This window comes from Cetorhinus maximus, chromosome 16, assembly GCF_964194155.1.
Source record: "Cetorhinus maximus chromosome 16, sCetMax3.hap1.1, whole genome shotgun sequence".
Lineage (NCBI taxonomy): Eukaryota > Metazoa > Chordata > Chondrichthyes > Lamniformes > Cetorhinidae > Cetorhinus > Cetorhinus maximus.
Window position 1 is genome coordinate 64809337 of NC_135894.1, and position 22288 is coordinate 64831624.

Here is a 22288-nt window from a genome sequence, read left to right on the forward strand (position 1 = left end):
TGAGGGAATCGACCTCCTCCTCCTCCTCACGAAACCTCTGTCCTACCGGCGAATTATCGCATGAAGTAAGCGACGGCGGCGATTTGAATCCGTCCTGTGCTGACAGCTGTAGAAGGCCCCCTGGCCGGGCTGTCCAGGTCCGTGCCTGTCAGGCCGGGGTACGGAGGGGGGCCTGTATGTGAATGAATAGCTGTCTTGGCAGATGCCGGCCGTCGAGTCCCGAGCTGAAGCGTTAAGTGCAGCCGAGAAGCGGCGGTGAAAGGGTTACCGGTCTCCCCCCCCCCCCCCCTCCCCCTCCCTTCCCTCCCCCTTTCCTCCACCCGCTCCATCATGACCAAATGAACACTCGGGGAATGAAATTTAAATTTCGGAAAGGAGAACGAGTTCTCTGCTTCGAGCCAGACCCGACAAAGGCCAAGGTTTTATACGATGCCAAGGTAGCAACCCTTCTGGCTATCGGTTGTTTTAATGGGCGGAGCGCCCGCCTGCTTCACCAAATACCCCCGAAAGTAGTGAGATTGGGGTCGGGGAGTGTGAGATCTCGGGAGGGGGGGGGGTCGGGGGCGTGATCTCGGGAGGGGGGAGGGGGGGTCGGGGGCGTGATCTCGGGAGGGGTGGGTCGGGGGCGTGATCTCGGGAGGGGGGGTCGGGGGCGTGATCTCGGGAGGGGGGGTCGGGGGCGTGATCTCGGGAGGGGGGTGTCGGGGGCGTGATCTTGGGAGGGGGGGTTGGGGGCGTGATCTCGGGAGGGGGATGTCGGGGGCGTGATCTCGGGATGGGGGTGTCGGCGTGAGATCACGGGAGTGGGAGGGTCGGGGGCGTGTCTCTGGAGTGGGGGGGGTCGGGGGCGTGAGATCATGGGAGTGAGGGGGTCGGGGGCGTGAGATCACGGGGGGTCGGGGGTGTGAGATCTCGGGGTGGCGGGGGTGTGAGTTCTCGGGGTGGCGGGGGTGTCGCAATCTCGGGGTGGCGGACTGGGGGGCGTGATCATGGAGTGGTGGGATTGGGGGCGAGATCCCGGGGTGGTGGGATTGGAGTCGAGTTCCCGGAGTGGGGGGATTTGGCACGAGGTCCTGGGGCGGGGGGATTGGGCCTTTGATCGGGGTGGTGTGATTGATGGGGGTGAGGAATTGAGGGAGATACGTGGGGGGATCGTGGTAAGATTTTGGCAGGGAGCTATTGGAAAAATTGAGTTGACATATTGGACATCAGATTAGGATAAGATCGTGGTGAGACATATGGGGATTTGGGGTGTGATATGGTTGAGAAGATTGTGGGGATTGGGTCAATCAGTTCACCCCGATCTGAGCTGTACTGTGTTTCTCAGTGAAATCGATAATGGGTGAGGTCTTGGGGGAGGTTGATATCTTGGTGAGGGGAAAGTGAGGGTGAGGTCTTGGGAAGGTTCCCACTGCAATTTGTCTTTGCCTGGCTACGCTGTCTGTGATCGCCAATCCCAAGAAACAAAGATCATTGTTGCTGCTTTCCTATTTCATCTCATGTCAGAAAATGCATAGCGTGCACATACAAAAAAGAACTGCTCAAGAATTTTAGTCACTTAATTTCTGGGCTGGTTCTCTTTCAAATTGACACTCTCTCCCCCTGCCACCACCTCTAAGAACAAAAATAGGAAATTTTGGTAATAAATAGCAAGTCAGTCAGCATGTGTAGAGGAAATTGGCAAGTTGGATCAGCCAGAATTTGCTGGAGGAGGGTGTCTCACAGTTTGCCCTACATCCTGCAGCTCCAATTTGCAAAAATTTGCCCACAATGTTGCTGGAAATGTGAACTAATGGCACAGTAATGGAAATAAGGCTCTTTTGATTTGAGTTAATGGTGCAATCAGCAGGGTATATTGTTAACTGATGTGATTGAAGGATTGAGAGAAGGAGTGAGCAGGAGGATGAATTCGATGTCAAATCGAATACAGAGAGGGAAACAGGTTGAAGTAAGAGAGATTTTTAAAAAAGACAAAAAGTAAGAACTTTTTAAAAGCGAGATGCTGTTTCCGCGAAGCTCACTCTGATTTGTAATTCATGGGATTTCACTTCTTTGCCACAAGTTACTGACTGATTTGCATATTAATAACAATGTGTTCAGAAAATTTTGGACCATAAATGTTTTAGGCGAGCCCTTCTTCAACAATAGCCTTTTCAGCATTTTCTGTTTTTATTTCCAGTGCCCACAGCATTTTGCTGCTTACCCAAATTGCCTAGTTTTCTACCATGATCCTGTTGTACAACAGGATACTGGACAATTGATTTTAAGGATGCCCTGTTATCGTAATGCTTAGATTGCTTCTTTACTTCTTCAAAAGGCATTTTTTAGACTGAAAGTTAGCTACGAAACATCAATGTGAAATATGCACCAGAAGTGAGAAGTTGTAATTATCGGGAAAGATTGGATAAGCTGGTCTCTTTCCTGTAGAAAAGAGAAGATTTGTTGGCTGACTTAATAGAGAATTTCAAGAATATGAAAGGGTTTGATAAGGTAGATGTCGAGTAGATGTTTCCAATTGCTGACACAACCTGAACGAGGTGCCGTAAGCATAAGATAGTCACTAATAAATCCAAAAGAGAATTCAGGAGAAAGTTATTTTACCCTAAGAGTGGTCAGAATGTGAAATTCGCTACCACAAGAAGTAATTGAGACAAATAGCATGGCTATATTTCTAGTCCATTATTTTTGGTCGTCTATAAGTGTCTAATACATGAGGGAACTCATCATCACAATCGGGAGTTCCAAACCAAGCTACTGGGAGCTTGACACAAATATAACTTCCGTTTGCCCACTATGGAGTAATTCCACTCCCAATAGGGACAGGTTCCACTTACCTATATATTAGGCATGGCTTGGAAAGCCCTGCAGGGTTATTGCAGGAATTGTAGCTAATATAACATAACACTGGTGAGGGTCCTGCTGCTTATCTACTCAGGACCAACCTACCTTTAGGACATAGGCTTGCAGAATTACCTGGTACTGAGTGAGAGGAATTTCACCTCATGGTGAAGCCATAACAATGCTCAAGAAACTCAACACCGCCTCAGATGAAGCGACTTGTTCCTCTGCTGCTGACCTGTGTATTAACCATCAATGCACTGCATTAAACGTGCAGCAACTCCTGGAGCTTAGTTTGAGGAAACCTCCTTGCCCCACGACCTTTACCACCCTGAAGGACAAGAGCAGTATCATAGGAGCATCACCTTCAGGTTCCCCTCCAAATCATGTACCATCTTGACTTGGACATGTGCACCATAAAGACTGCAGCAGATCAAGGAGACAACCTACTACCTCCTTTTCAGGGCCAGCTGCAAATGGCCTTGCTAGCCTACATTCTGAAATTAAATAAAATGAAAATGCTCCTTTTATTTTCTGATCAATGTTTTGAGATCTCCTGGAGTTATTCCAAACCAGAATGTTGCACTTTGGGACAGCCACTTCTGTAGCCTACTGATGAGCTCTTTGTTTAAGATGGAAAGGAAGCCCATTTAATCCTTGGGCATTCTGCCAGCAGCACAGTAAAAGGTGTGAAAAGGAGCCATTACATGCTTTCTAAAAGCTTGGAATAGATGCTCTCAGTTACCCTAATGGTGGATCAGATGGCATTGTAACTATCAAATAAGTTAGATGACAGCAGGCATCGTTGCTTTGCTCTTCTATTGAAAAGTTAATTCCAATGATAAGTTACTTCCAATGAGTGTATCATCTACCTTTTATACTTATTTTGAATTTGCATAAAAGAGATTTGGGCATGCATCATGAAGGACTTATTAAAATTGATGAGACAGTGGTTAAGGTCACGAGATAAGGAGGTTTTCCTCAAACTAAGCTTCAGGAGTTGCTGCACATATAATGCAGTGCATTGATGGTTAGTACACAAGTCAGTAGCAGTGGAACCATGAATTTTCACAGCCTTATGTTCTCTGATTTTGTATCGAGCTATAAGTTGTCCCATCTGATGAAATCCAGCATATTACTTTCTGGTGACCAGGGGCTGAATCTTACCTATGTCAGGCGGGCTGAGCGGGCGGGGGCGGGCGTGGAGCCGATTGCCAACCGCCGACTGGCTGCGTGCTGCCATATGATGTGGGCGGGCCAATTAAGGCCCGCTCAGCGTAATATGCGGCCGGTAGCGCTCAGTGCTACCTGTGCGGGCTGGGTGAGGAGCGAAAGAGCGCAGCAATCTCCCTGAGGCACGGAGCTACTTCAGGGAGATTAAGTTGAGAATGAAACTTCTCAATAAATGACCTAAAAAATTATTTAAACATGTCCCCTCATGTGACATGAGTTGGGACATGTTTGTGCATTTGGCAAAATTTATTTAATTAATTTATTAAATCTTCAGGAAACCCCATCCCGCCTGTGGATGAGGTTTCCTGAAAAACACGAAGGCTGCTTGGGCTCTTCGCCTGCCTGCCAACCTGAAGGTTGGACGGGCAGCGCTGTTAACAATGTCAATTACTTTTTTTAATGGCCTTAATAGGCCTTTGACAGTTTGGCAGGTGGGCAGCCGCCTCCGGCGCACCCCTGCCGAACGCAATATCGTAATGATGCGCGATGATGTCGGGAAGCACGCCCAACATCATCACTCGTCATTTTACGCGTCAGCATGTTGGGCCCGCCCCCGTATGCCGATGGCAATATTCTGGCCCAGGACTCTAAAGAAAATGTGTGACGACAAAATAAAAATTACAATAGATTCTTTTTGCCCCTGAATTTGATGCCACAGTCAAAATGGCTGGCGATATTTTGACATTTTCCTAATTACTCGACCTCAAAATGATGGTTAACGGCATTTAGGCCAATGAAATACTACCAAATTGAGTATGTCCTCCCTTTTAAAAGTAAATGGATAAATATTGGAAAAAAATTGAAAAATATGGTTCAGTGAGGGATGCTAATTGGATAGCATTTTGAGAGCCTAGATGGTCGACCCTGCTATAAAATTCTGAGTCCATTTACTCCTAGCAAAATATGGTTAATTATTTGATTCATTAGAAAATAAACTTGCAGATAAGAAATTTGCCCTATAATATTTTGACACTTTTCTCTGTAACTAGGGGATGTGGATGTATTCATAATGTTAGAAGATGTTATTTCTAACAAATTTTTATAAGTTATATATGTAAAAATTTAACTATTTCCATTTATGAATGGTACACTGTATGGCTTTTTTTGACTGTTTGATCATCTCTTATAGATTGTTGATGTAGAGGTTGGTAGAGATGAAAAAGGCCGGAAGATCCCAGAATATTTGATTCATTTTAACGGTTGGAACAGAAGGTAAGAAAATTCTTTGTATTCCTCAGAAACTAATCCTATACTGTACATCTGTGTGGATGCATAATTAGCTCTGACAAGTTTAAATCAAATGAAAAGATCAAACCACATGAACTTGGTAAAATCAGAGAACAGAGTACTTCAACCAGATGTCTAAAAGGGTCAAATATTCCACTGATTTAAGGACAGGGCGACAGCAATTTCTACAGTGGTTCATTGATCCCTCTTTTTACTTGGAAGTTCCAGAGAAATGGCATCAATGTTTACGTAGTTACTCTGGTGATTCCATCAATTGTTTACCAAAGTTACTGTGAGGGATTGGAAAAACTTACCAGCAAATAGCTTTATTGAGTTAGCACCACAGAAAATTTTTAACGACTGGGTTTCCAGATTGTCTTTAAGAAAAATAAAATTTCAAGGAGGATCATACAGAAGGCATTGGGTTTACAATGTAAATTTGCATTGGGAGCAGGAAGGAAATTTGGGTGCTCAAAAGGTGAAGTGGGAATGTGGTGAAAGGAACATGGTTTGGATCTCTTGGACAAATTGAGCTTGAAGATGGTGTGAGGGGAGTCGAGAGAAACTAGAGAAGGACACAGGATTAGAGCTAGCGCAAGTTTTGCTTGTTGGGCAAGGGAAAATTGGGAAAGTAGCATGGTGGCTGAATAGAGGCTCAATCTTACTGATAAAGAGTTGCATTAGCTGCTCACATTCATTAGAAGTGAAGATGGAGGAGGTAAAAGAGAGGAATTTAAGGAGATGGTTAGTATTGGAGAAAATAAAACATGGATAATATTTGCTGCTCAGACTTGACAGCATCAGTGTGAGACATACCAAGGGGAACGACTTTTTAGATGGGAGAGAGTAAAGATTTTAGTGGGAATAAATACATCAGAGCTGGGGTGAGAAAGTGATTGAACAGACCCATAGCTGTAGAAGTATTGTGGAGAATGGAGGCCAAATGCTAGGCTTTTGGAAGTCTGTAACTAAGCAATTTGGATGGATTGTTTTCTGAGATAGACACGGAAGGAAGTGGGGTTGGAAAGGAATTGGAGGCTATGGATGGTGAGAGATGCAAGAAAGTGGTTGGAGATGGCCCTATCAGTGATTGAGACCATATGAGCAGAGTGGTCAAGGAAGATCGCACAGTCAAGTGGGTGGCCTTTGGATTATGAGTAGGAGAGGTTATTTGGTGGGAGATGTTTAGGGAAGACACAGGGGGCATAACATCAGAGGAAAGTGGACAGGCTGAGTTGAACTGGAGATTGAAAACACTAGAGATGAGGAATATCTCAGTACAGAAGCTTAGGGAGGATATCTCGGAGTAATTCAGGGTCCTTTAAAACCCAACAGTTTAGTAAATTGGTTTTAAGAAATTTAATCTAATTTTTTTCAAGTGTATTAATTGAGAGAAACAAGATACAAGTGGACCAGAGCTTTCACCTAGAGAATTGTTAGAATGTGAAATTGGCTGCCACAAATCATTGTTGAGGCAGAGTCCATAAATTATTTTAAAAGGGAATTAGTTGTTTCATAAAATATACATATGAGTATAGGGAATGAGCAGAGAGTAAGGTTTGACTAGATGGCTTGGAGAGAAAAGTGCAGATTGGTGCACAGAATTGTCTGTTCCGGTGTTGTAACATTCTAAAATGTGAAAAAGAGCATAAAATGGAGAAAAGACAGAAGATGTAGAAAAACAGAAATAGGAGAGCTACCACAGTAGCAACAGGGAAATTAAGTACCAAAACCAAATTGAATCAGTTTTTTAACAATTCCAATCATAACTCATATAATTTGACTTCTGCATTGATATTTAAAGATGTAAAATTTCTCGTGGAGTGTAGCTAATTGATATCTAGTCTTGTCTTTTTTTAAATTCCAGATATTTTAGGCAAGGGTTCTGTATGCACCACTGTACAACCTCAACCAAATCAGTTACCATGTGTTGAATTTAATCACACTTTCACCGCCTTCTATTTATTTCCGGTTATACTGTCTGCTATTTGCTGATGACACAAAGATAGGTAGGAAAGTAAGTTGTGAAGATGACTAAAGGATGCTACAAAAAGATATAGATATGTTAAGTGAGTTGGCAAAAATCTGGCAAATGGATTGTAATGTGGGAAAATGTGAAATTGTCCATTTTGGCAGGAAAAGGTTAAGAGAAGTATATTAACTAAATGGTGAGAGTTTGCAGAGCTCTGAGATGCAGAGGGATCTGGGTGTCTTAATGCATAAATCACAAAAGGCTGGTATGCAGGTACAGCAAGTAATTAGGAGAGCTAATAGAATATTATCATGTATTGCAAGGGGAATTGAATACATAAGTAGGGAGGTTATGCTTCAGTTACACAGAGCACCAGTGAGACCAGATCTGGAGTACTGTGTACAGTATTGGTCACCTTATTTAAGGAAGGATGTAAGTGCATTGGAAGCAATTCAAGGGAGGTTTGTCAGACTAATGCCTGGAATGGGCGAGTTGTCTTATAAGGAAAGGTTGGACAGGCTAGGCTTGCATCCACTGGAGCTCAGAAGAGTAAGAGGTGATTTGATCGAAGTATATAACATCCTGAGGGGCCTTGACAAGGTGGATGTGGAGAGGATGTTTCCTCATGTGGGAGAATGTAGAACTAGGAGTCACTGCTTAAAAATAAGGTGTCGCCCATTTAAAACGGAGATGAGGCAAAATTTTTTCTGAGTGTCGTGAGTCTTTGGAACTTTCTTCCTGAAAAGGCAGTGGAAACAGAGCCTTTGAATATTTTTAAGGCAGAGGTGGATAAATCCTTGATAACAAGGGGGTGGTAGGTTATCGGAGGTGGGCGGGACGCAGATTTGAAGTTACTATCAGACCAGCTGTGATCTTATTAAATGGCGGAGCAGGCTCGAGGGGCTGAATGGCCTACTCCTGCTCCTTGTACGTATGTTTGTATTCTCCAATTCCAAGATTGGTGTTTTCTGTGCTCTGTGGAAAAGCAATGAATAATTTTACTGGCGGGAAATCCCCATTATCTCCACTCTTAGTGCATTATATAGTTATGCATTGGTAAAAGTTGCTTTGCCACACATTGCTAAGATTATTTCCCTGAGCAATTGTGCTGTTATTGCATGACACTTTGCACACTGAAGGATGCAGTGTCCTTTCGTGTTGGTCAAAACAGATTGTCTTCTGAAGAAGGAAGGCATCTGTATACTGTGCATAAGAGAACTAGGCAAGTGAAAAGATACTGTGACTAATCTGTATAATTTGAGAACCTGTACTCTGAATTAGCATTTGATAATGTCCTATCTTTGTATCTTAATCCAAGCCTGTATTCCTACACTCCTTCACTATCTATGAATCCACTCAACTTCCTGTGTTGGGCTGATTCAACAGATTCTTCATTCAGTATATTTATCTATTTAGCTGGCAAGTTCTAACTTATTGTGAAGAAATTTTGTCTTGATTTCCGTTTAGCTTGTGGTATTTCTGCTGGATCTTTGCTTCTGGTTCATCATAAAGAAGTTTCTACCTTGATTGATGATTCTTGCCTTGTCATCTTTCCTACTGAGAATAAAGAATTCTTTTTATTTTCTGCTCATAACTCAACAATGTGGAATTATCTTCATACCTTTGCACCCTTTCACGTGTCCCTGTGTCTTTGGAATTATATAATCAGAGAAAGACGTAACCTGAATCTTGCCACATTTCATACATCACACATATTGCCCTAGATCACCCAAAATAAAAAAAATGTGTGTGCATCATATAGATGCAAATATTTTTCACTTTCCCCTATCTACTCAGATCAGAATTTGGAGATAACAAAATAGCCAAGAGCTACACAAACTCTAATTGGCACGTCTTTACCAATGTTATCATTGAATTATCTTTCCAGAAGGGCAGATCACTGAAAGGATGCAGACAGATGGTTTTTGACACTACATATGGATTCAGCCGCCATTTAAATATACAGCTGATCTGAGCACTGTACTTTTAAACTCAACTAAGGAGTACTTTGACATACTTTTAACATCTGCCAGTTGATCACTTCCCTTAGCATACTATTTGAAGTGACAAGTTCATTGCTACTGCTTGAGTCCAATGATTTTTGTTTTACACATTTTCACTTATCAACTTCTGTTTCAGCTTATTGAAAGCCTCAGAATCTTTGTTGGGAGGGGTCAAAACATTAGTTCACACAAATGCAGAAATTATGACGTACTTCATTGTCAATTGAAAAGAACTGAACTACTTGCAGTCTTGATCTTCACATTGTTCAGTGTATGACCTGTCTTACCTAAATTTTTATGTGCTTATAGACCTATGAGGATGCACTGTCTTTATTATTTAACTTTATGCTGTTTTTGTTAATTACCCTTAATTAAAACTGATGTTTTAATTTTAAGAAGTGCAAGAGCTTTTGCTTTTGCTATTTGTTTAGACACAACCCTGAGAAGTCATAGTGTTCTTATCTACAACTTTGTTACAGTACCATCCAAGGGGCAATTATCCCAAATGAATCTGATTGTTGTGAAGTTCTGGTTGATGTTATTTCATTATTTAACTCTGTGAGCTACATTGCTTTCATGTGAACTTTGTTGTGCAAATCAATTTTGAAAATTGTACATCGTCTATGTTAGGGAAAGGGCACGTGTTTTGCATGTTTGAAATCTGAGCTGCCAGGTGTGATGTACCGCCAGCATCACATATTTGGTTCTAATTGCAAGTTCATTCCCATTTTGAGCTTGAGGCAATTCCAGCCACTTTTTTAGGTAAATTCGAACTTGAATCAAAAAGGCCAGGATTTTCCGTGGGCAAGGCGGTGCCCCAGCCCGAAGTCCATTGTCTTGTGGCGGGACCGGAAGATCCCGGTGGCGGGCGGGTGCGAAAAATCCCGCCCAAAGAGTGAAATGTGATTTACTAACAAATGGTTGACATTTGAGGTTGTTTTATGAATCAGCCCTTTCTGGAATCTACTCTATATATTGATTTTTATGTCCTCAAATTTCTGTCCTGGACCAGAGTTATAAAGGAAGGAACATTTCCATGATTTCTGATTGTTATAATACATTGGTTGTAAAATCCAGTTTATGGGTGGAATTTTACGGCCCTGTCGCAGTGGGGGCGGGGCCATAAAATGCAGTGAGCCATTCAAAAGTCCATTGACTTCGGCGGGACCACAAAGTCCCGCCTGTGTATACTTCTGCCCTCTGGGTAATGTTTTTGACGTTACCCAAGCAAACATTTGATGTTTGGTTGAGATTTGGTGAATTGCTGTCATGAGTTATAAGAATGTAAGGATTTTATCCTTATGCCTTTCAGAAGGTTGACAAAATAGCAGTCTCTAAACCTGAAACAGCTCCAGTTGAGTACTTTAGTCAAACAAGAGGGGGGGAGCCTTTGTTCCACCATATACAATTCCAAAACAGGATGTTGTTTTTTCAAAGAAGCAGATTTTCAGTTATTTCTATCAAAGTTCACTCTTCTTGTGGATAGCATACTCCGAAGTAAGGGCCAAGATTTATTCTATTAGAATGTTATGTTTGGCATCGTGTGGTATTGTAAATTGATCCCATGCTGCTTTTTAAAATGAAAGTTCAAGGATCTGGTTCACTTTAAACCTAATACTTGTTGGCCTTTCGGATTCCGTTTTCCTGTGCTTAGTACATACATATGAATACATATTTTTATATTGCAAAAATTTTTATTTCTTCAAATATTGCTATATTGTGGTGTTTTTAAGCTTTTGATTTTAGCAAGTCAATCCTTCCCCTAATACACTTTTAACCCTTTCACTAGCAAACTAATTAGAATTTCATATTTGAAAACGTGGATTTGTGCTGTTGAATGGGTTAATGGCTTTATTTTGGTTTTGTAAGCTTTATTTTTGATTTGAGTTTTTTTTTTGTTGCCTTTTATTTTTACCTGTCTTTATCCTCCTGTCTCCAGCTGGGATAGATGGGCAGCAGAAGATCATGTACTTCGTGACACGGATGAAAATCGCAGATTACAGCGTAAATTGGCCAAGAAAGCTGTGGCTCGCATGTAAGAATAATTTACGTGATGTAAGCATCATTACATACCCCAAAGTACTTACAAAATAATAATTATATAAAAATACTTGGCAGCTTGGTCAGATAAATGCATCAATCTTTTATCTGAAATCTGGCAAGAAAGAAGTTCTTCAGAGGGTCAGCCTAAAGGATTGATGAACTGAAGTTTGAGAAACAAATGAATTGTCGTGTTTATTCTCAATACAATATGCTGCCAGGGCACAGCTAATGCACAAATGGAATGGAGTCCCAATAGGAACAGGTTTAAAAGGTGAGTAAATGTGCTCTTGTCGTGGCTCAAAATGCAAAGTCACAACAGGAGTCTTCCAAAATATTCAGTGTGAGTTGCCACAAAGAGTGCAGTGATTGACAATGGGGTGCCATTTGTGTCCCAAGCAAGAGTAAAATTGTACAGAAGTTACAGCCAGTACAATGCCGGGCAGAAACTCCAGTACATCATGTACACAGGGTCCATTAATTGAAGTTGCCTCGGAGATTCCTATATGCAGTGCTGGGAAAAGAGTACCATGGACCACTTACAACTTTATCCAATTTAAAACCAAATCCAGCAATACATGTACAAGTGTTCACTTCATTTATGTAGCTTTCTTTGTGCTGGTGTTGAGCTGTACTGAACTGGATTAAAAATAAATAGGCTTAATGAAACTTAAATTGCTGAAAAGTATTGAATAATCTTAACTGGCATCTTGGTAAATAAATATGAATGCAAAACGGTATATGCAATGAATGCAGTTTGAGGGTTAAAATTACTGTTGCATTCCTATATGTGTTGATATATTTTACTGTTTTCCTTAAACTTTTGAAGTGATGATTTTCAGTGACAGACTAATTTTTTTAAAAATACTTAAAAGTCATATCTTTTGTGTGTTTGCCTGTGTCTTGGGACAGTGTTATAGCAAATTATTTTTTGGAAATTATTCAAGCTCTTGCCTCGTGGAATAAATTCACGAAGGATTGATCGGTTTCATACTAACTTTCATATGATTAGGAAAAACAAAGGGAAAAAGAAACGTCGTTGTCGGCTACCTGGTGTTGACTCAGTGCTAAAAAGTCTTCCTGTGGATGAAAAGGAAGAGAAAGATGAAAACTGTGAGTATTTATTTTTTAAAAGGTCATAGAAGCACAGAATGAGCCCATTCAGCCCATTGAGTCCATGCCTCTTTCTGGAGCAATCCAATCAGTCCCATTCCTGTGCTCTAACTCCATAGGCATGTAACCTTATTTCACTCAAGAGCTCATCAAATCTCATTTTGAAAACATTTATCATTTACGCTCCTGCCATCCTCATAGCGAGTTCTAAGTCATTACCACCCGCTGTGTAAAAAAAGTTCTTCCTCACATTCCCCTGCATCTCTTAGCCAAAACTTTAAATCTGTGTCCCCTCATGCTTGTACCATCAACTACTTCTCTTTGTCTACCTTATCTAAGCATGCCATAATCTTGTACACCTATCAAATCTTCCCTCGATCTCCTTTGTTCCAAGGAGAACAACCCCAGCTTCTCCAACCTAACCTGGTAGCTAAAGTCCCTCATCTTTGGAACTATTCTGGTAAATCACCTCTGCACCCTCTCAAGGACCTTCACATCCTTCTGAAAGTGTGGTGACTAAAACTGGATGCAATACTCTAGTTGTGGCCTAACCAGAGCTTTATATATGTTCAGCATAACTTCCCTGTTTTTTATTCAATACCTGTTATAAAGCCCAAAATTCCATATGCTTTGCTAACCTGCTTTTGTACTCAATACCTCTATTTATGAAGCCCAAGATCCCATATGCTTTGCTAACTACTCACTCAATATGTCCTCCCGCCTCCAAAGATCTATGCATGTGAACCTCCAGGTCCCTCTGTCCCTGCACACTTTTTAGAAATGTGCCATTTAGTCTATATTACCTTCTCCATTCCTTCTGCCAAAGTACATCATTTCACACTCCTCTGTATTAGATTCCATTTGCCACTTGTCTGCCTATTCTGATAGTCTGCCTATCAATGACCTTTTGCAGTCAACTGGAATCATGCTCACTGTCAGACACACCTCCAAGTTTGATAGCATCGGCAAATTTTGAAATTTTACCCTGTATTGCAATATGCAAGTCATTTATATATAGCAAAAAAAAATACAGTGGTGCCAGCGTTGACCCTTGGGGAACACCACTGGCTATCTCCCTCCAGTGTGAAAAACAACCAACGAGTTCATAGAGTGTATTCAGAACAATTTCTTACAACATTATGTTCTAGCGCCAACCAGGGAGCAGGCTATTCTAGACCCGCTAATGTGCAATAAGACAGGATTAATCAGTACCCTCATAGTAAAGGAGCCTCTAGATAACAGCGATCATAACATGATAGAATTTCATGTTCAGTTTGAAGGCGAGTCTTTGAAGTGTGGGTCTAAGACTAGTGTTTTAAACCTAAACAAATTTAATTATAAAGGTAGAGTTGGCTAAAGTGAATTTGGAAACTAGGTTAAAAGATATGACAGTAGAGGTGCACTGGCAGACATTTGAGGAGATATTTGAGGAATAGCTCTCAGCAAATATTTATCCCAGTGAGAAAGAAAGACTTTGAAAAGGATGCATCATCCGTGACTAAGGAAATTAAGGATAGTATCAAGTTGAAAGAAACGCTGTACAAATCTGTGAAGATTAGTGGTAGGTTAGAAGATTGGACAGATTTTAAGAACCAGCAAAGAATGACTAAAAAAGAAGAAAAGATTAGAGTATGAGGGAAAGCTATCTAGAAACATGAAAACTAGATAGTAAGAGCTTCTACAAGTAGTTAAAGAGGAAAAGCGTAATTAAAGCAAATGTTGGTCCTCTGGTCAGTGAGTCTGATAATTAATAATGGAATAAAAGGAATGGTTTTTTGTGTCCGTCTTCACTGTAGAAGACTTTCAAAACTTCCCAAAGATACTTGAAGACCAAGAGGTGAAAGAGAGGGAGAAACTTAAAACAATCACTATCACCAGGGAAAAGGTACTGGGAAAACAATTAGACCTAAAGGCTGACAAATCCTCTGCACCTGATGGCCTGGATCATACGGCCTTAAAACAAATGGCTGCAGAGATGGTAGAGGCATTGGTTGTTATTTCCCAAAATTCCATAGATTCTGGAAGGGTCCCAGTGGATTGAAAAATAGCAAATGTAACACCTTTAGTCAAGAAAGGAAAGAGACAAAAAGCAGGAAACTATAGGCCAGTTAGCCTGACATCTACCATAGGGAAATTGCTAGCATCCATTATTAAGGAGGTTATAGCAGGATACTTAGAAAATCATAATGGGATCAGGCAGAGTCAAAACAAAAAGCTAAAAGCTACTGCGGATGCTGGAAATCCAAAACAAAAACAGAATTACCTGGAAAAACTCAGCAGGTCTGGCAGCATCGGTGGAGAAGAAATCAGTCAACGTTTCGAGTCTTCATGACCCTTCAGGCAGAGTCAACATTGTTTTGTGAAAAGGAAATCGTGTTTGACTAATTTTTAGGGCTGAATTTTGCCCTTGATGGGAGGGTGGGCCTGACCGACTCGGCGGCAAGCAGGCAGCCGATCCCCGCCGCCGAAACAGGCCCTGCCGCCATTTTACATGGGCAGGCCAATTAAGGCCCGCCCAGTGTGACGCCCGTTGGGAAGCGCTATGCGCTTCCTGTGCAGGCGGGGGGGATTTCTCAACTGCGAGAGTGCGCTCTTTCATGCATACATGCGAAAGAGCGCACATCTCCCTGAGGCTAAGTGGTGCCTCACCTCTTGTGAAAATGTCACACGAGATGGGACATGTTAATGAAGTACACAAAAACTTTATTAAACTTTTTTTAATCCGAAATCAAACCTCATCCCGCCAGTGGATGAGGTTTGTTAAAAAATCACTTACCCGGCTGCCCGTTGGGCCCGTGCGCCTAGCCGAAGTTTGCACAGGCTCCTCAAAATCGTCGACAATTGGTGACTTAATGGCCTTAACAAGGCCTTTAATTAATGGAGGGCGCACGTTGCGCTGCATTGCGCGCCCGCCGACCTAAACATCGCGATGCCGCGCGCTGATGTCGGGACGCCCGCGCGACGTCAGCGCGCGACATTTTAGGCGCTGACGTGCGTGCTCCACCACCCGTACGTCAGCCGGAAAATTCAGCGCTTAGAGTTTTTTGAGGAACTAACAAGCAAGGTGGATAAAGGGGAACCTGTAGATATGGTGTACTTGGATTTCCAAAAGGCACTTGATAAGGTGGCACATCAAAGGTTACTACACAAAATAAGAGCTCATGGTGTAGGGGGTAACATATTAGCACGCGTAAAGGATTGGTTAACAATCAGGAAGCAGATAAATGGGTCTTTTTTGGGTTGGCAAGTTGTAACTAGTGGAATGCCATGGGGATCAGTGCTGGTGCCTCAACTATTTACAATCTATATCAATGATTTGGATGAAGGGACTGAATGTATGGTAGCTAAATTTGCTGATGACACCAAGATGGGTAGGACAGTAAGTTGTCAAAAGGATGTAAATAATCTACAACGGGATATAAGATAGGCTAAGTAAGTGGGCAAAAATTTGGCAGATGGAGTATAATGTGGAAAAATGAGAACGTGTCCATTTTGGCAGGAAGAATAGAAAAGCAGTATATTATTTAAATGGAGAGACATTGCAGAACTCAGTCGCACAGAGGGATCTGGGTGTCCTGGTACATGAATTACAAAACTTTAGCATGCAGATACAGCCAGTGATTAGAAAGACATATAGAATGTTGACATTTATTGCAAGGGGAAAGGAATATAAAAGTAGGGACTTTTTACCGCAGGCGTACACTGCAGCTGTGTACTTTTTTGGTCTCCTTATTTGAAAAAGCATATAATTGCATTAGAAACAGTTCAGAGAAGGTTCACTCAACTGATTCCTGGGATAAGGACTTATCTTATGAAGAAAGGTTGAACAGATTGGGCCTATACCCATTGGGGTTTAGAAGAATGAGAGGTGATCTTATTGAAACATATAAAATCCTGAGGGGACTTGACAGGGTAGATACCAGGAGGATGTTTCCTCTTTTAGAGGAGACTAGAATTAAGGAACACAGTTTGAAAGTAAGAGGTCTCCCTTTGAAGATGGAGATGAGGAGAATTTTTTTTTTCTGAGGATCATTAGTCTGTGGAATTCTCTTTCTGAGAAAGCAGTGGAGGTTGGGTCATTGAATTTATTCAAGGCTGATTTAGATAGATTTTTGATAGACAAGGGAGTCAAGAGTTATGGGGGACAGGCCGGAAAGTGGATGGGAGGTTACAATCAAATCAGCCATGATCTTATCGAATGGTGGAGCAAGCTCGAAGGGCCAAATGGCTTACTCTTACTCCTAAGGCCCATGTTCCTATCCAGCACAACTCACTTTAGTCCTCAAGCCAATTTTTTATTCAAGCTGACACAGACCCTCCTATTCCATAAGCCTCAATTTTGTTAACCAACCTTTTGTGTTGTACTTTGTCAAGACATTCCTAAAATCCATAAAGAAAATACCCATTGCTTTCCCTTCATCGACCTTTGCTGTTACTTCATCAAAAAATTCAGTTAGATTAGTCATGCACGTTCTGCCTTTTATATATCTGAGCCGAGTCTCCTTAATTAACTTGAATCTCTCCCCAAGTTCCCATTGATTTCCCCTCCCGCCCCCGATTATTGTTTCTAAAACCTTGCCCACCACAAATGTTCAACTAACTAGCCTGCAGTTACTAAGAATGTCCTTACAGCCTTTCTTGAATAAGGGTGTCACATTTTCCACTCTAATCCTCTGGCACTCCCCTTGGGAAGATTGGAAGATTATGACAAGCCCTTCCACTACCTCCACTTCCTATAGCAATCTGGGATGCAAGGTATCCAGACCAGGTGACTTATCCAGTCCAGTAACCCCTGCCTCAGTGTTCACCCCACCCATTACCTCTACCACTCCTCTTTCTACCGATATCTTGTCAGCATCCTCTTCCTCAGTAAACATTGATACAAAGTACGTTTCTATCCTTACCCTATGCCTCTAAGCATTTATCACATTTGCTGCCCCTAAAAGACCCCAGCCCACCTCTTACTACCTTACTATTTTATATGCCAGTAGGAGATTTTTGGGTTCCCTTTTATGGTTAACTGCCACTCTATTCTCATATTCTCTCTTTGCCAGTTGTATATTCCTCTTCCCTTCTCAACTTATTAGCCTGAATCTTCTGGAATGGGAAGCGGAGAATGACTCAAATTAAGTTGCTGCTTGGGAACCTGAGTAAGTCCAGGAGCGCACATGTATGGTACTTAGGCAGGAGGTTTAAACTTCTGATTGCCAGTTTTACCCCGCCTGGACTACTGCATGATTTCCTACAACAGTGGGATCAGATGGCCAGAAGCAGGTAGACTTGGGCCGTTTTCCCAATACTTATGCTGGTTTTTTTCATGGATTTACTTCGAATTTTTCTTTGCAGGTGTAAAGCCTGCTGAGTGGCATAAGCCCAAGTAAATCAGCTGGAGTGTCAAAGCAACTGCAACAATGTTCACCCCCAGCCCCCTCAGCACATTCCCGACAATGTTCACCTCCCTGTCCTGACAATGTTCACATCTGTTCTGGCTCACACTCTTCCTCGCACCCCCCCCTGCAATAGTGTTCATGGTCTCCCGACTCAACCCCCAGAATCCCAGGCTCCTGCCCTGCCGATGTTATCAGCATTGTCGGGGGGGTGAGCAATGTCGGGATTGATGAGGGAGGGGTTTGAGCTTTTTTGAGATGTGAGGGTGTTTGAGCATTATGGGGGCGTTGAAGGAGGCGGTTGAGTGAAGGAGGGAGGTTGAACATTTTCAGGTTGAAGGAGGGGACTAAGCATTTTTGGGATGAGCATTTTCAGGATGAGGGAAGGGATTGAGCACTGTAGATTGAGGGGAGCCTGTGAAGGGGGTGACAACTCCATTTAAAACATGTAAGCCAATGAACTGAAGACAGACTTTAAGGGACGCGTCTTCATTTCATGACGGAAAAAAGGATGTAGCTTCGCTGGAATTACGCTTGCCATTTGGCCTCCTGACTCTTAGTCACTGCATTCCTGCTGGAACCTGCACTGGAAGGTGCAACAGCTCCAGTCGAAAACGGGCAGATTAAAATGTCGTGAATGGTGGAAGCACCTTCTCCGCTGCTGACAGGAAGATTTGGGGCATTGTACATGGTCTGGTTCTCACTTGAAGAATTCACCTGACATGCATCATACACTCACTTTTTGTTTCATCATATTTTCTATTTCCCACGCCATCCAAGGGGCCCTGACTTTGATTACCTTAAATTTCACCCTTGCTGGAAAGTACCTAGCTTGTACCTGAAACAACACTTTAACCCATTGTTCGGTTAAAATTTTTCCTGTCAATTCCCTGGCTGGATCACTTTTCATGACATTTAATGTGGGAGAGGGCGAGATTCAGAGCTCTATTTTAGATTATGCCTTACTCCTCTCCATTGCTAATCTTAACTTCATGATACAATGATCACTGTTACCCAAGTGTTCCCCCACAGACACTTGGTTCACTTTTCTCTCCTCATTCCCCAGCAGCAGGCCCAGCAATACTGCTTTCCAAGTTGGACCCAGAACACACTAGCCTAGGAAGTTCTTCTGAACACATTTCAGAAATTTTCGCTTTTTAACCATTCGATTTTCTGAGAACCCTCTGCATAAAAGTAATTTCTTTAACCTTTCCCTTTATGCTTTTGATGATTTATAGGTCAGCACCTAAACAAATCTGTAGAAGTCATAGGTCATGTTGTATGTGTTTTTTGCTACTAGGAGCATAAGTGTTGAACTCACTGAATAACTTTAGTGTTTGTTGGTAGTTTGCTGCCAGACCCCAGCTAGTACAGTGTAGAGTCTCAAATCTGGCTATCTGAAAACCAGGGATTTTTTTAACATCTTTGGTCTGGTATCTTCAGTCTAACTGACACCTTGTGACTAATTGTATGGCTGGGAAATTCCTTGGAGCTGCTCCCACTCCACCCCCGGCATTTCCTTGAAGTGCAGTGGGAATCGCATTTAGATGCATAAACAGAACTTCTGCCATGCTTCTGGCAAAATAACACTGACGGATCTGAAGTAGCTTCAAATAATTTTGTTGGCTTATCTTGCAGCATTGTTTCTCTTTCTTTCAAAACTGCATTTTGCAATCCTTGCATGAGAAACATACCCTCAACATACTTGCCCGACCTGGCTGGCCCGAAAACTTGCAAGATCTGAAATCCGGCATGGACTCTGTCCTGAGGTTGCCAGTTTTGAGACATTGAACCTGTAATGTCAAAGCTTTTTATATTTTTCTACACTATTATTCTTTCCTAGTTTCTGCACTGTTAGTTTGGAGAAAGGTATCAGAAACAGGTACTGTTCTGAACCTGTTGCAGCGCTTATTGTAGCTTTTTGTAATTGCCTATGCTATGTCATAATACCATTATGTGATAAACAATTCCATTATTGTAAAGAAAGATTACAACAACCTTGTAAATTAGTGAAGGTAATTGTAAATTAATCATGAAAAGATTTATGAAATCTTGCTGATTATAAAGCAAGTCATAGCTCCTTAAACTCTCAAACCAAATTGGGAGATTGGACTAAACAATAGTGCTGTTACCTACAAATATGAGTTAGGAGAAGGAGTAGGCCACTCGGCCCTTCGAGCTTACTATGCCATTCAATAAGATCATGGCTGATCTGACTGTAACCTCCCGCCTACCCCCAATAACCCTTCACTGCCTTGTTTATCAAGAATCTATCTACCTCTGCCTTGAAAACATTCAAAGACCCTGCTTGCACTGCCTTTTGAGGAAGGGAGTTCCAAAGACTCACTTCTCTCTGAGGAAAATAAAATGTCTTCTCATCTCTGTCTTAAGTAAGCGATTCATTATTTTTAAACAGTGACCCCTAGTTCTAGATTCTCCTACAAGAGAGAATCTGTATCCACCCTGTCAAGACCCCTCAGGACCTTAAAGGTTTCAATCAAGTCGCTTCTTACTCTTCTAAACTTCAGCGGATACAAGCCTAGCCTGTCCAATCTTTACTCATAAATCAACCCGCCCATTCCTGGTATTAGTTTAGTAAACCTTCTCTGAACTGCTTCTAACGCATTTACATCCTTCCTTTAAATAAGGAGACCAACACTGTACAAAGTACTCCAGATGTGGCCTCATCAGTGTGCTGTACAACTGAAGCATAACCTCCCTACTTTTGTAATCAATTCCCCTCACAATAAACAATAACATTCTATTAGCTTTCCAGATACTAGCATACTAGCCTTTTATGATTCATGCACCAGGACCCCAGATCCCTCTGCATCTCAGAGCTCCACAATCTTTCACCATTTAGATAATATGCTTTTTTATTCTTCCTGCCAAAATGGACAATTGCACATTTTCCCACAATATACTCCATTTGCCAGATCTTTTGCCCACTCGCTTAACCTATCTATGTCCCAATTGTGGCCTCCTTATATCCTCTTCACAACTTATGTTCCTACCTATCTTTGTATCAGCAAATTTAGCAACCATACCTTCTGACCCTTTATCCAAGTCATTTATATAAATTGTAAAAAGTTGAGGCCCCAGCACTGAATCCTGTGGCACGCCACTCGCTACATCCCACCAACCAGAAAAAGATCCATTTATTGCTACCCTCTGTTTCCTGTTAGCTAACGAATTTTCAATCCATGCCAATATGTTACCCCCTACACCATAAGCTTTTATTTTCCGCAATAACCATTGATGTGGCACCTTATCAAATGCCTCTGGAAATCTAAGTACAGTACATCCACCGGTTCCCCTTTATCCACAGCACATGTGATTTCTTCAAAGAACGGCAATAAATTGGTTAAACATGATTTCCCTCTCACAAAACCATGTTGATTCTGCCTGATTGCCTTGAATATTTCCCAGTGCCCTGCTATACTGTCTTTAATAACAGTCTCCAACATTTTTCCTATGACAGATTTTACGCTAACTGACCTATAGTTTCCTGCTTTCTGTCTCCCTTTTTGATTTGTAATTTTCCAATCAAATGGCACTTTCCCCGAATGCAGTGAATTTTGGAAAATTAAAACCAATGCATCAACTATTTCATTAGCCACTTCTTTTAAGACTCTAGGATGAAGTCCATCAGGACCCAGGGATTTGTTAGCTTGCAGCTCAAAAAATTTGCTTAGTACCACTTCCCTGGTGATTGTAATTTTCTTGAGTTCCCCTCTTCCTTCCAATTTCTGATTTACAGCTATTTCTGGGATGTTACTTGTATCCTCTGCAGTGAAGACCGATGCAAAATACCAGTTCAGTTCATCTGCCACCTCTTTATTTTCCATCATTAATTCCCCAGACTCACTTTCTATAGAACCAATGCTCACTTTGTTAGCTCTTTTCTTATTTGAGTTCCTATAGAAACTCCTACTATCCGTCTTTGTATTTCTAGCTAGTTTTCTCTTGTACTCTAATTTTTCCCTCTGTAATCTTTTTGTCATTCTTTGCTGTTCTTAAATTCTGTCCAATCATCTGACCTGCCACCTGTCTTTGTCCAATTATATGCTTTTTCTTTAAGTTTGATACTGACTTTAAGTTTTATATTGAACCATGGATGGTGAGTCCTCCCCTTGGAATTTTTCTTTTTTGTTGGTATGTATCTATTCTGTATATTCTGAAACGTCCCTTTAAGTGTCTGCTAATGCATTTCTATTGACCTGCCCTTAACCTCATTTGTCAGCTCATTTTAGCTAGCTCTGCTTTCATTCCTACATAATTGCCCTTATTTAAGTTTAAAATACTGATCTTGGACCCACCCTTCCCTCCCTCAAACTGAATGTAAAATTCAATCATATTATGATTGCTGCTATCCAGGGGCATCTTCACTATGAAATTATCAATTAATCCCGTCTCTTTGCACAATAGCAGGTTTAGTATAGCCTGCTCTCTGGTTGGCTCTAGAACATGCTGTT

The 22288-nt window shown here is 41.7% G+C and overlaps 1 protein-coding gene across 4 annotated transcripts in view; it reads left to right on the forward strand.

Moving 5' to 3' along the window:
* The first annotated feature begins 202 nt into the window (after window positions 1-202).
* The window catches only part of LOC144691638 (MSL complex subunit 3-like), a 54348-nt gene continuing 32262 nt past the window's right edge, over window positions 203-22288 (forward strand). Inside the window, exons 1-4 of one of the 4 annotated variants that reach the window (XM_078559929.1) lie at window positions 203-437; window positions 5201-5283; window positions 11213-11308; window positions 12326-12426. In XM_078559929.1, coding sequence (XP_078416055.1) covers window positions 339-437; window positions 5201-5283; window positions 11213-11308; window positions 12326-12426 — 379 coding nt within the window. In that variant the 5' untranslated portion in view covers window positions 203-338. Of the gene's footprint in view, window positions 438-1189; window positions 1343-5200; window positions 5284-11212; window positions 11329-11421; window positions 11588-12325; window positions 12427-22288 lie in introns of those variants that run through there. The other 3 variants (XM_078559931.1, XM_078559932.1, XM_078559930.1) reach the window with 3 other exon arrangements.